We start from the raw sequence: 12,203 nt of genomic DNA, 5'->3' as shown, positions 1-12,203 counted from the left end.
TTGTAGTCTATTGCACAAATCTGATAAGATGAAAGTTTCACACACAATTTAGAACGGATGCAACAATTAACCAACCGAACGTTGGTTAACTGAATGACGACCAGCATTTTCACCGAGGTGAGTGGCCTTCTTTATATTTAAGACTTCGAGATGGTAAGTTTCTTCAGTTTCACAAAATCAAATCTAATAATGCTGATAAGTATTTAGTGTCACTGATTAATTGAATACACGCTTCCTGAAAATTCATATCTCAGATTTAAAGATGTTATTAATGATTTAAATGATGAAATATATAAATGATTAAATAAATAAAATAATTACTAATCTAAAAAAAACTTTAATAATAAAATGGTCTTTAATTTTTTTTTTTAATAGTCAGAGGCTTTTTACCATAACAATTATGCAATCATATCAGCGCCCATAGGTTAGTAAGGTAGCGGTTTTTTTTTAAATGTCATAATACAGAGTAATAACCTAATTAGGTACTTAGTAGTAGCCTTTGTACTTGCCTGAAATAAAATGTAACTAAGTCATGGAGCAGCCTGTAATTACAGTTTGTAATTATGTAGATGTAACAGACAACTACTGTTACATATATGCGACAGACTTTATTTTAAGTAGCTTTAATATAGTCATTTTAATATAATTATAAAGCTATTGCATGTATTTAAGCTGTGGACTAATAAGTTAAATCAAACTAAGGTGCAGTTAGATAAGCTGTATATAATGCTGTGTGCAGTATAGATACACATGAAGTACACTTAAGTACAGTCTTGTTTTAAGTAGCTTATGCCTTTGTAATAGTGTGTAATTATAATGTAATTAGAAAGCTATTACATGCATTTGAGCACATGTGACTTTTTTGGGTTACATAAGTAGCTGTGTAACAGACAAACTGTTACATAGCTTAGATACATGATTAATACATTTTGTTTTATGAAAGTACAATGTCTACTACTAAGTACTTACTAGGTAATTACTATGTATAATGGACACCTTAAAATAAAGCATTACCATTCATAAGTGATATTGACGATGAAGGCAAAAAAAATATTTCCAATGAAAACATTTGATGGAGAATGAAAATAAATGGGTTAGGTTCTCAAGCGCACACCATCTGAGAACATCTGCTCAAATCATAGACATTGTTTAACATTCACTGCTGTGTTCACTTCATTGAGATATTATAACAAAAAAAATCAATATTATTTTCATCTTAATAAGTATATTAAGATGTGTAAGAAATGTACTGTGTACTGATTCTTGCTCAATGTTAAATGTATTGTATACTGATAAAATATTGGTCCATTTCCTGAAGTAGTTGTTTCATGAGTTCAATGAGTTGGGAAATCACCGGATGTGAACAGGTAAAAAAAAAGTGATGACTAGAATTCTTCATACTTGCTCAGTCGATTGACTGCATTAAAAATTGCAAACTTATTTTTATTATTGCACTTCACTGCAAGTTTTCCGAAATGCTGTTTAAATATGCAAACGAGTCTTTATCTAATTAAATATTTACTTTCACTTCATACTTTGCGCGAATTTCCAGAGCAGCCCGAAAAAGAGAATTCACCATGTTTTTAGGAATAAAACGTTGCATAAAAGCAGGCGAATGATAATGACTAAACCCCTCCGCACAGCGGTCTTGCGTGGGGGAAATGTAGCAATGCACAAGCTAGCGCTAGACAAGCGTACTATTTTAAAACCAAGAGAAAAAAAAAAGACAAAATTCTCGTATTCTTGTATTTAGTGAAATACGCATGCTTGGTTTGATGGTTATTCTACTTTAGGCATGTTTCCAGACTGCTTAGACAGAGCGAACAAAATGTTAACATGCCGGATTTAGAAGTGTTTGGACATCCCTAACGTTCTAAAGCTATTGGAATTGAAGGGGACACTGAAAATGGTGGAGAAGTATAAAAATTTTAAAAGTAAGTGAGCTGTTTCCATAACTAGAGCAGCATTTCTATATTCCGCTGGGACGAAGAAATCCTTGAAAAACATCATCCTCCCTGAGCAGATCTGTTCTTCAAAGAACTCTTGCTCATTGAAACTGCCTTCGGGGGCAAGTTCCTCGATTTTAATTCAGGCGAGTTCCTCAAAATGTTACATACTTTATTACATCAGCCAGTACCTTGGTATAACTTTAGTAAAGACCACGGGATTTCTAACTGGGGTTCTAGGGGTGTGCTAGGGGGTCTGTGGAAATTTGAAAATAAAGACTCTACAAAATGAATATTAACAGTAAGGAATAAAATAAATAAATGTGCACGTAGTTTTGAGAGAAAAACTTTTTTTAGTAGTGCAAACCCTGAAACACAATGCCAGGGATACAAGCGTCTATACATCTAATCATAAACTAAAGTGAAATAAACAGTGGTTGGTTCATTAAATATACATGCACTTAGTACAGATGAAACTTTCACATGCTGTGTTTGGTTTCAGTACTTAATAAAGCAGTTAAAGTGTTTAACAAATTGCAACTAGCGTATATCTGGCAACATAACCATGGATGAACATTTATTATGCAATAAATATGCATATGATTCTAGTCATCACTTTTTTTACCTGTTCACGTCCGGTGATTTCCCAACTCATTGCATCAGGCCTCATGAACTCATGAAACAAATACTTCAGGAAATGGACCAATATTTTATCAGTATATCCAGCTGTCCGTTTTCAGAATGTCAACGAGCTCTCACATTACATTTAACATTGAGCAAGAATCAGTACACAGTATATTTCTTACACATCTTAATATACTGCACATTAAACTTGTTGAGATGTGTAAGGAATGTACTGTGTACCGATTCTTGCTCAGAATGTGTTAAGATGAAAGTAATATTGATTAACTTTCTGTTATAGCATCCCAATTAAGTGAACACATCAGTGAATGTTAATCATATGTTGCTCCAAATCTGTATTTTTTTCTTTTTTTAAACAAGAATGTTGACAAACAAACATTCAGCCATTCATTTCTATAGTATTCTTTCACATTTCCAAGTCAATGGGTACCATCAATTGTTTGTTTGCCATCATTTCACAAAAAGACACTCGTAAATGTTTGTAATAACATAAGGGTAAGTAAGTGATGACAGAGTTTTCATTTTTGGGTGAACTGTCTCTTTAAGGCGAATGGAGTGCTGCAGGAGTGACAGATTTTTTTAGGCCAAAACCCTGTTGAGCAGAAGGAAAGCAAGCTCTGCATCTGTTTCGAGCAATTCCTCAGTATCATCTTATTCTTTAAGCTAGAAATTACTGTTTGTAAAGTTTTAAATATGGATATTTTTCTTACAAAAATGCATGAATTCGCTTCAGGAGGCCTTTATGAACCACGTGGAGCACTTTTGTTATGCACTTCCCTAGTGAAAACAATATATACTTTATCGTATATCATACATTCCCTGTTTTAATGGTACATTACAAATATTTCAAAGCCTGAAACTGAAGTTCACTCATTCTGCATTAATATTATATCACTGCATTATTACAAAAGTATACATTTTAGGGAAAAACAAAGCTGAAAAACAACATCTGCATTCATATCTGTATGAAGCTCATAAGTAGTTCCCCAGTAATTAGCTTTTAGTCTCTTTCAATATTGTTATAGCTTGTAAGAGTATGATAATTACTAAATTACAATGAAGTAAGTCTCATATCTTGCCATTTTGCTTGTGTTGCTTCACTTAAAGCAGACAAATACCATTTATAAGTAATAATAATAGTACAATTTTTTCTCAAACAACCATAATCTCAAATAAACAATGTCAAGAAACCATTATAAATAAAGTAGATTTAATGTGGCTTTCAGTGTGCGCTATAAATAAGCATACTCTTAAAAGTCACAAATATTAGACATATGTTTTTTATGATTATTTATGGGACATTATAACACATTTTTATAATACATTATGCATTCATTACAATGCCTTAAGAATATTTACTACGTTTATTTAAATGTAGCTAAAAGTCATGAACACCTAGGATGGCTTGAGAGTGAGTAAACCATGGGGTAACTCTCATTTTTGGGTGGACTCTGTGTATAACAATGAATGTATTTTTTTCTCTTACCAGCAGGGTGCAGGAGTGCAATAGAAACATCCTTGCTCAGCAATATGCGCAAAATGAATCAAGCAGCAGTTTCAAGAGCGAAAAAGAAAGCAGAACACGGTTTAAAGGTGTTTTAATGTCAAAATCAAACTTTTACATGTCACATACCAAACTTTCAAACCATTCCAACCCCTTTTGATTTGTTATTTGTCATAACAAACGCAATGAACGCATTAACTCCATGAGAGAGAGAGAGAGAGAGAGCTTCAAAAACTCCTCTTTCACATAGCATAAAAACAGAGAAATAAAAAACATTTTCCTCACAGGTGCAGGATTAAAGACCGTCAACATGCCTTTCAGGTTAAAGTTCAGTGGTCATTTCTCTACAGGGTAGCAGTAAAATGGCAGATGTTGGGCGAGTACATGAATTCAGTGTTTATCTCATAAAAAAGTTCAAGTGAATGTTACGCTTTAGACACAATGTTATTTTGCCCTCCCCGTCCCTCCCCGTTTTGCAGTAAGTGAGTTGAACTGTTAGGTAAACGTGCAGTAAAAAAAAAGAAAGAACGAAAACACACGGTTTGATATACGTAGTCCGTTATGCACCCCATAATGTACACTACTTACAGACTGCTGTATAACAGCATATTTAGCCTATAAACCTGGCAAAGGAAACACAGATTCCCTCTTCTCGAGTCCTCCAGTTTCACAAACCCTGTATAGGCCAGTTCAGCATTTTCCTCTCATCCAGGCACTGAACCGCAGGTTCTGGGCTAGTCTTTTTCAGGTAAGTTTGTGCACCAGTGCATCCAGTAAAACAGGAATAGCTGGACAGATTTTGGCATAGATGGACTGGAGTCCACCAGTCCCGCTCCAGACCCAAGGCTGTTCCGTGAAGTGAAAGAGATGAGTCTGCATTTCTCACCGTGGGAAGCCAGGAAACACGCACACTTCAACATCGTCACCCTCAACAGGTACGATGAGTCTGAAAAAGGAAAAGGGCGGGAAAACTGGCTCCCCAACAGTATGGCCTTGTGAGGACAAATTCGGACTAAAGCTCAGCGTTGATAATGGGCCGAGAACACACACTGAATCTCAAGTTTCCTGAGAGTTGGTGAAATACATGTCAGTTTGTTCTTATCAGTCAGATTGTACTTACAATGCATATCAAGAGCTAAAAAAAAAGCCATTCCTAAACTCAATTTGAAATTCCAGAGGCTTGATGAGATGCCAAGACCTGGACGAGGCTGCCGTAAGATTAACAAAGACTCATTAAAATGTCTTAATTTGTTTGAACTGTGATACAGGTATTTGAACAACTACGTTGTGTGTGTCATTTCTGGCTAAATTAAAGATCTAGCTCTTCACCGACCTCGCTTTGCATTCGCGCACGCACACACACACACACACACACACACACACGCACACAAACAATCGCACACTCCCCTCCTATAGAGGTTATATCCTCAGAAAAACAACAAAATCTGATTCTTATTTAACAAAATAAGCATTAGCTTATCCTCATGCAGTGTTGCCTTTAAAGAAATTTGGTTTAAATATGAGCTCTACTTAAAAGGGATGAGATACAGTATATTTGTTGTTTATAGTATAGTATAGATGTATCTAAACATTGTTTAATGCCCCTGTGTATGCACTTTACACAGATGATTAGTTATTCAAATACACTTCAGTGTCTTATATACTAGTTGAAGATCAAGCAGGCAAAAATGCTACATCTACTTTCAAAAAACCATTTCTCAAAAAAGCCTCAGGTATGCCAAAATGTCCGTTTATACAGTACATACACTTTTACACACACATCTGCACTAAATGGATATAGACATGTATCAGTGTGTGTGTGTATGTTTGTGCTGTGTACAGAGTATGTCACATGACATAATTGGCTGATTTCAACTCTGAGATCTGATGGGATGGTAATTTAACAGTCATTGTGATAATTGCTCCATTACAGAAGCAATGAAATAGTGAAGAATTCAATCTGAAAGTTTTGAAGCACTACTCAGAGCTGTAGTATATTTCCATATTTGTTAAAAAAAGAAAAACAAGTAGCTTTACAAATGATAAAGACGGATGACCGGATTTTTTTTTTGTCCCTCTTTTTTTTTTCTCTAAAAGTCTGTGATGAAAGCATTTACATGTCTAGTGTTTACCACGTGACTGTAGTTAAATAACCATATTGGCTCAGCAACAGGAAACTAGTTAACATTTAGATGCCACTGTCGCCCTATGATTGGTTAGGATTTTTTCCTGATGCTACATGTTTTTATTTTCATGAAGAGCCATTTATGTGGTCCGTGACTGGATTTTGTACTTCAGTCCCCACATCGCCCCCTGTCTGTGGGAGGCCTAACATGCAAACGTTTGCCATTGACAAAGTCAATCCAAGTTTATGAAAGAACAAAAGATGATTCGCTTTTTCTCCTCAACTTTGATATTTTGCATCTAGAGAAATGAACAGATGATGAATTTTTGGCAAGGAGAAGACGCCTGTTTTGAACAGGTATGCGCTAGTCTCTCGATGATCCTCCTGCTCGATGCAGTGAAGTTGCTCCGGGCCGCCCCGTGGCACGCGGGCCGCCTGCAGCTCACAGGTACACTTCCCTGCGAGACAGAGTGAGGCACGAGGTGGTCTTATAGTCGCCCCCCGTCCTCGTAAGCGGGATGACCTCTGGGGGGTGTGAGTCTTCTTCATCCGGACGACGGCCGAAGCCGGCGCTGCTGAAAGTGTCGTAGGACGCCGAGGTCATTTTCCGGTTCAGGAGATTGCGGTTGTGGTCGCCCATGTTCCTGTTCCGGTCCCGACGGCTGAGCGTTCCGAGAGGATCTCCGTTCGCAAGCGAATCCCGGACCTCCTCGCTTCCTCCGCTGCTCTTATCTGTGCCTCCATCTCCATCTTCCTCTCGGTCGCTGTCGTCCTCCGTGTTGTTGTTGTTATCGCCGGGCGAGGCGAAGGTGGAGAGTTGGGGTGGTTCCATGCGTCTGCGTGGTGACGGTTGCACAGGCATCCAGCAGGTGTCAGAGTGACCAAACTCATCACATTCTCGTGTGCACTTTCCTGTCAGAGCCACATCAGGGAGCTGCCTGGGGTCTGACGAAGAGAAAAAGAGGCACTTTTAGGATATCCTGTCAGGGAACTGTCTCTACAGAAATATGCGTAGGTCATAGGTCAAACTTTTTTTGCTCAGGCTGCCAAGTTTTAGACACTCATGATGTCCCTGGAGAATAAATGACTCTGTCTGTCTACAGTGGCGTCCAAAGGTCTGGGACCAGGTTCATGTCAGTTTGAGTACTGCTGTAATATACTACAAAGAAGAAGGACAAACTAAAAGAGAACAAGGCAAATTCTAAGAAAACTGCTGGAAATATAATTCGTAATAACAAAAACATGATAAAAAAAATATAAATAAAATTATTGTCAGCAGTGGTCATACATCACCCCACAGTAAAATTTCAAGTTCCTTTATCATATACTGTGAAAAAGTAGATCTAATGTGATATTTCAACTAATTTTACAGTAAACAATGTAAAATGCACAGATTTTAGAAGTAAAAACAAAAGTCATTGTAAATTCCCTGAGACATTTAATAGCATTTCATAGGGATGCACCGATACTGTTATCGGTATTGGCCCGATAATACGCACCTGTACTCATGATCACAGTACTGAGCAATTGCAATGGAGCAGCTCTAATGTGCTATTACCTTAATTATAAAGTACCATAGAACATAAAAAAGAAGAACAGTGAAAGAAACAAAAGCTTATAGAAGACATTTTAAATAGACATAATTAAGTGTGAAAATAACAGAAGGAAATATCGATTTACTAAATGAACTAAGCCAACTATTATTTATTTAAATGCAATGAAAATAAAATACAGGTATCAGTACTCAGTATCAGCAAGTACCAAAAATAAAAGTATCTGTCAGTCCTGGTATCAGTGTATCCCTATTATTTAGTCAGGGTTTTTCTTTTTTATCTTTTAGTTTTATGTTATCAATTATGTACATTGCTGTTTTATGTTACATCTTATGTTGTTTAATTTATGTTTCCTGCATGATTTTCATTTCCATGCTACTGTCATTAAAGGAATAGTTCAGACAAAAAATTATTTTTTGTTATCTTTTATTCACCCTCATAACAGTCCAAAACGTTATGACTGTCTTTGTTATGTGGAACATAAAATAATCTATTTTGAGAAATGTCTATAGGACTTTGTTTAGGTACAAACATTCTTCTGTGTTTTCTCTTGAATTTGAATTTTTGGTGAACTGTTGCTTTAAAGCGAAAGAAGAACAAAAAAACAACATATGTGCGTCATTTTTCACTAGCGGCCTCAGACCTTTCCCACAGATGGCTTTTTACCATTTTCCACATGCTCCTCTTCGCCTACGCTCCCTTCTGGTGTCGTCCTTTCATATCCATCCTCAGGCAGCGGTAAAGATCCCAGTCTGGGTCCAGAGGAGCTCTTGCTGCTTGGGGTCTCAGAGTCCTCCACTCCACTATCATAGCAGCCTTGATCAGGAGCCTGACTCACCACAGAAAATGTCACTCTTCTGAGGGGCTGCGGAGAGACATGGGATTAAAACATGATAGGTGACAGCAGGTATTACATCAGTGAAGATTATCTGTAAGTGACCTTTGTTTGATCCGGTTTTACAATGATCTCTCAGACAGATTAGATAGATAGATTGATAGATGGATGGATGGATGAATGGACGGATGGATGATAGATAGACAGACAGACAGACAGACAGAATTAAAGCAGTTAATTAAATATTTTGATATTATTCATTTTAGCCAAACCCTGCAACCATAAGTTTTGCACTGGAAAATGTAAAAATATAGTTAGAAATTTAATAAACACACCTTTTATTACACCCCGTGGAAAATTTTATGGCATGTATTTTATGGCTTCATCTATAGGTGTGACTCCATCTCCCCAACCTAATCTCACACTAGCAAATCAGCACATTCAAAGTCTCAAACAAAATCATAAAGTCCCGTTGAGGCTGCCCGAAAGCAAAAGGAGAAATGAACGGAAAGTCTAGCCATCCAAACGAGCCCCACATTGTCCCTTCAGTGTCTACTGGAGCAATGACTGACAGCTGTTAGGAGAACATCCTTATGAGAAGCACATTTTTATGCTCCAGTGTCTGCCTTAATCAAGACAATGTGAACAGAGAGAGAACGGGAGCGAGAGAGAGTGTTAAATGAACAGAGTAATTAACTGATGGTTTCATTTTTCACTGGGGGGGGAAGTGGAATCGTAACAGAGAGGAGAGAGGGTGATGAATCAGACTTTATGGGTGTCAGGTGTCAAATGTAGCAAGCGACAAATGAACATTAATAGAACGAATCATCTGTTTTGTCTGCGGGCCGATGTCTTACACGGCTTTGCCACTTGAGAGGTTTTGCGGGACGGCAAGTCTGATCTGGAAACTCTTTTTGTTTTATAAAGTGGTCATGAAAAAGTCAAAATGTTATTGACGTTTATCTGCCTTCGCAACACACTGCAAGTATGCTATTCCTTTCTACCATTGTGAGCCATTCTACCTGGTTTTGATTTAGGGAGTATTGTGACATCACGATTCTACCTGATATGCCACTTAAAATTGTTATTGTTGTATGTAATCACGGAGGTGTGTTCTGAACAGCTAATGTCTGTCCATCAATCACAAGAGCAATACAGCTGTTAGATGAAGACGTCGAGTAAGACTTAAACTGAATGTAAGCAACACCTCAAAAATCTTTGCCTAGACTTCCTAAAGACATTTCTTGCATAGAAAGGCCATGCGTTTCTAATGCATTTTTAATGGTGAATAAAAGATTTTTGTTTGTTTTTCACATTTCACGACGGCTGTTATTCAGAATTAGAATTATTCAGAACATACTGCTTGCACAAGACCTTATATTGAGAGATATGGAAGGACCAATCACTTTATCCTTGCAGGTAAGTACATTTATTTTTAATCTTGCATTGTGTCTATAATAAATGTCAGTGTTTGAGACTATCATTATTTGAGTGTTGCTAATAATATCACTACATACCCAGACCAGAAATAGGCTACTTGATTGAGTTTAATATTATAGTTTTTTTTTTTTTTTTTTTTTACCGTTGCTATTATTAAATCTTCACACAATATGTAACTAGTGTTTCGCTATTGCTGTCTTTTAAGAAAATTGTTTTAAGTGCCTCTATTATGGATTTTTGAAAGTTATTGTTCATGCAGTGTGTAATGCAGCTCTATAATGAATTAAAACATTCTGTAAAGTTTGAAATCTGGAAGTGCACCATGTGTAAAGTTATTGTACTAGTCATTTTTAAAATGGATTCCAAGCAGTTTTGTGTTGATGTCAACATGAACATTAGCATATTGCTGCCCAATTGTTGGTCTGAATGAAAATGCAAAATCATCTAGGTGCCACTTTTGAAGCGTTAAAATATAGGTTTCCCGGTAACACTGTAAACAAAGCAGCACTGAGCTCATAAACATCAGGCACTACATGCGTTATAAAAAGGAAATCGGTCCAATCGTCTCAGATTAGAGTCAAACAAAGGAGGGGATTGGAAAAAACGAATCATTGAGCAAACAAGGTAAAAATAAATGCTTATGAGACGATGAAAGTGTTTTTTGACCTTGCATGCATGTCAACCTGATGTTGGAGACTCCCAAAACCAAAATATGAACCATTTCTTACCCATAACAAGGGCACTTTAACAGGGATGTTTTGCATTATTGTATTCATGTCTTCAGCCTCAGGTTCAGACATATGGCTCTATCACAGGATTTCCATCTTGAGTATCAAAACACACAACATGCTCTAAAGAAGGTCATAGATAGGGTCTGATGAATTTAGCCAGCAATGGGCATTTACTCCCGAATCTGCAAGAGTTAAAGCCCCTAATTCATAACGGTTGCAAATATGTTGCACCAAAATTTTTATACAAATAATTCTATGAAACACACATACTCTTAACAGTGAGAAACATGATATAAGAACTTGAAACTACATTTCATGACTCTTACTGTACACACATACTGTACATTACAGTCTGCTTTCAATTCCTCGAGTATTCAGTATATAGTATCATTTGCAAATGATTCCATGTTGTATCTGGAGCATAATGCGTCATAATCTGATGCTAATGCTTGCAGTCATTCCTAGAAGACCCTTGAATCTTTAATATTGCCTTTGTACGTTCCACTCTTGTACACTTTTCTCTGTGTGTATCTCTGGAGGCACATAAAGAGACGCACACACATACTCTAGTCAGCGTTATGTTGAGCCAATCAATGCAGTGCCCTTGACCCTTGCTGGAAGTCTCAGTGGAACTCTGTTTTATTGACCCATAATTCCCCACCATCATTTACTAACTCCACTCCTCACTTTTCTCGGAATTTCTGCCTTTCAATTAAGACTGGGGATCTCCTCAGGTCTAACTCACACATCGAGCGCGGCTCTCCTGGACGCTAGAGAGACAAACATTGTGCAGTTACAGATACATTATATAAGTGGTTTTTCAACTGGTGCGTAGCGACCCAGAAATGGGTTGCAGGACTGTTCTGATTATAAACAGCAGGGGAAAACAACGTGAATGGAAATTTAAAAATGCAACTAACAATTAAATCATATTCAGCCAATATATAATAAAACAACCTTATGAACTTTCACTGGTGATATCAACATGTATATATTTATGCGTTTTGCAGCTACTATTATGTAAAATGAATTCCACTGCATTAAAGGTAGTTTTTTTTTTTTGTTTTATTTCCTGGGAATTGAACCCATGACCTTGGTAGGGCCCTGTAAAATCCATTTATTTCTTTATATTTTTTATCAACACTAGTACGCCACGACATGTGTTTTATTTCTGCACCATGCATGCTCTGCCGTTTGAGCTACATGAATACATTTCAAAATCTGCCAATAATAATAATAAAAAACACTATATACAGTATTTTGGCCGAAAGTCATCACAATTCAACGAAATCCATTGCTTTCTATGAGAACTGTACACGGTTGACTCATTTGACTGTATGAGGGTGGGACTAGAGGCTCAATAACATGGGTGGGAATATAAGCCTGTTTGCTGCATTGTCTTATCGACACAGTGGAACCAATCAGAT

At 37.0% G+C, this 12,203-nt stretch overlaps 1 protein-coding gene across 1 annotated transcript in view; it reads right to left on the bottom strand.

Annotated features, from left to right (window-relative positions):
• Nucleotides 1-4,170: 4,170 nt before the first annotated feature.
• pcdh7a (protocadherin 7a) overlaps nucleotides 4,171-12,203 on the bottom strand; it is a 31,954-nt gene continuing 23,921 nt past the window's right edge. Inside the window, exons 3-4 of the mRNA XM_043247536.1 lie at nucleotides 8,437-8,635; nucleotides 4,171-7,162 (exon numbers count right to left, since the gene is read on the bottom strand). Coding sequence (XP_043103471.1) covers nucleotides 6,660-7,162; nucleotides 8,437-8,635 — 702 coding nt within the window. The 3' untranslated portion in view covers nucleotides 4,171-6,659. The remainder of the gene's footprint in view (nucleotides 7,163-8,436; nucleotides 8,636-12,203) is intronic.

This window comes from Puntigrus tetrazona, chromosome 1, assembly GCF_018831695.1.
Source record: "Puntigrus tetrazona isolate hp1 chromosome 1, ASM1883169v1, whole genome shotgun sequence".
NCBI classification, from domain to species: Eukaryota; Metazoa; Chordata; class Actinopteri; order Cypriniformes; family Cyprinidae; genus Puntigrus; species Puntigrus tetrazona.
Note: the sequence above shows the minus strand (reverse complement) of the source record. Positions and strands in the feature narration are given on the sequence as shown.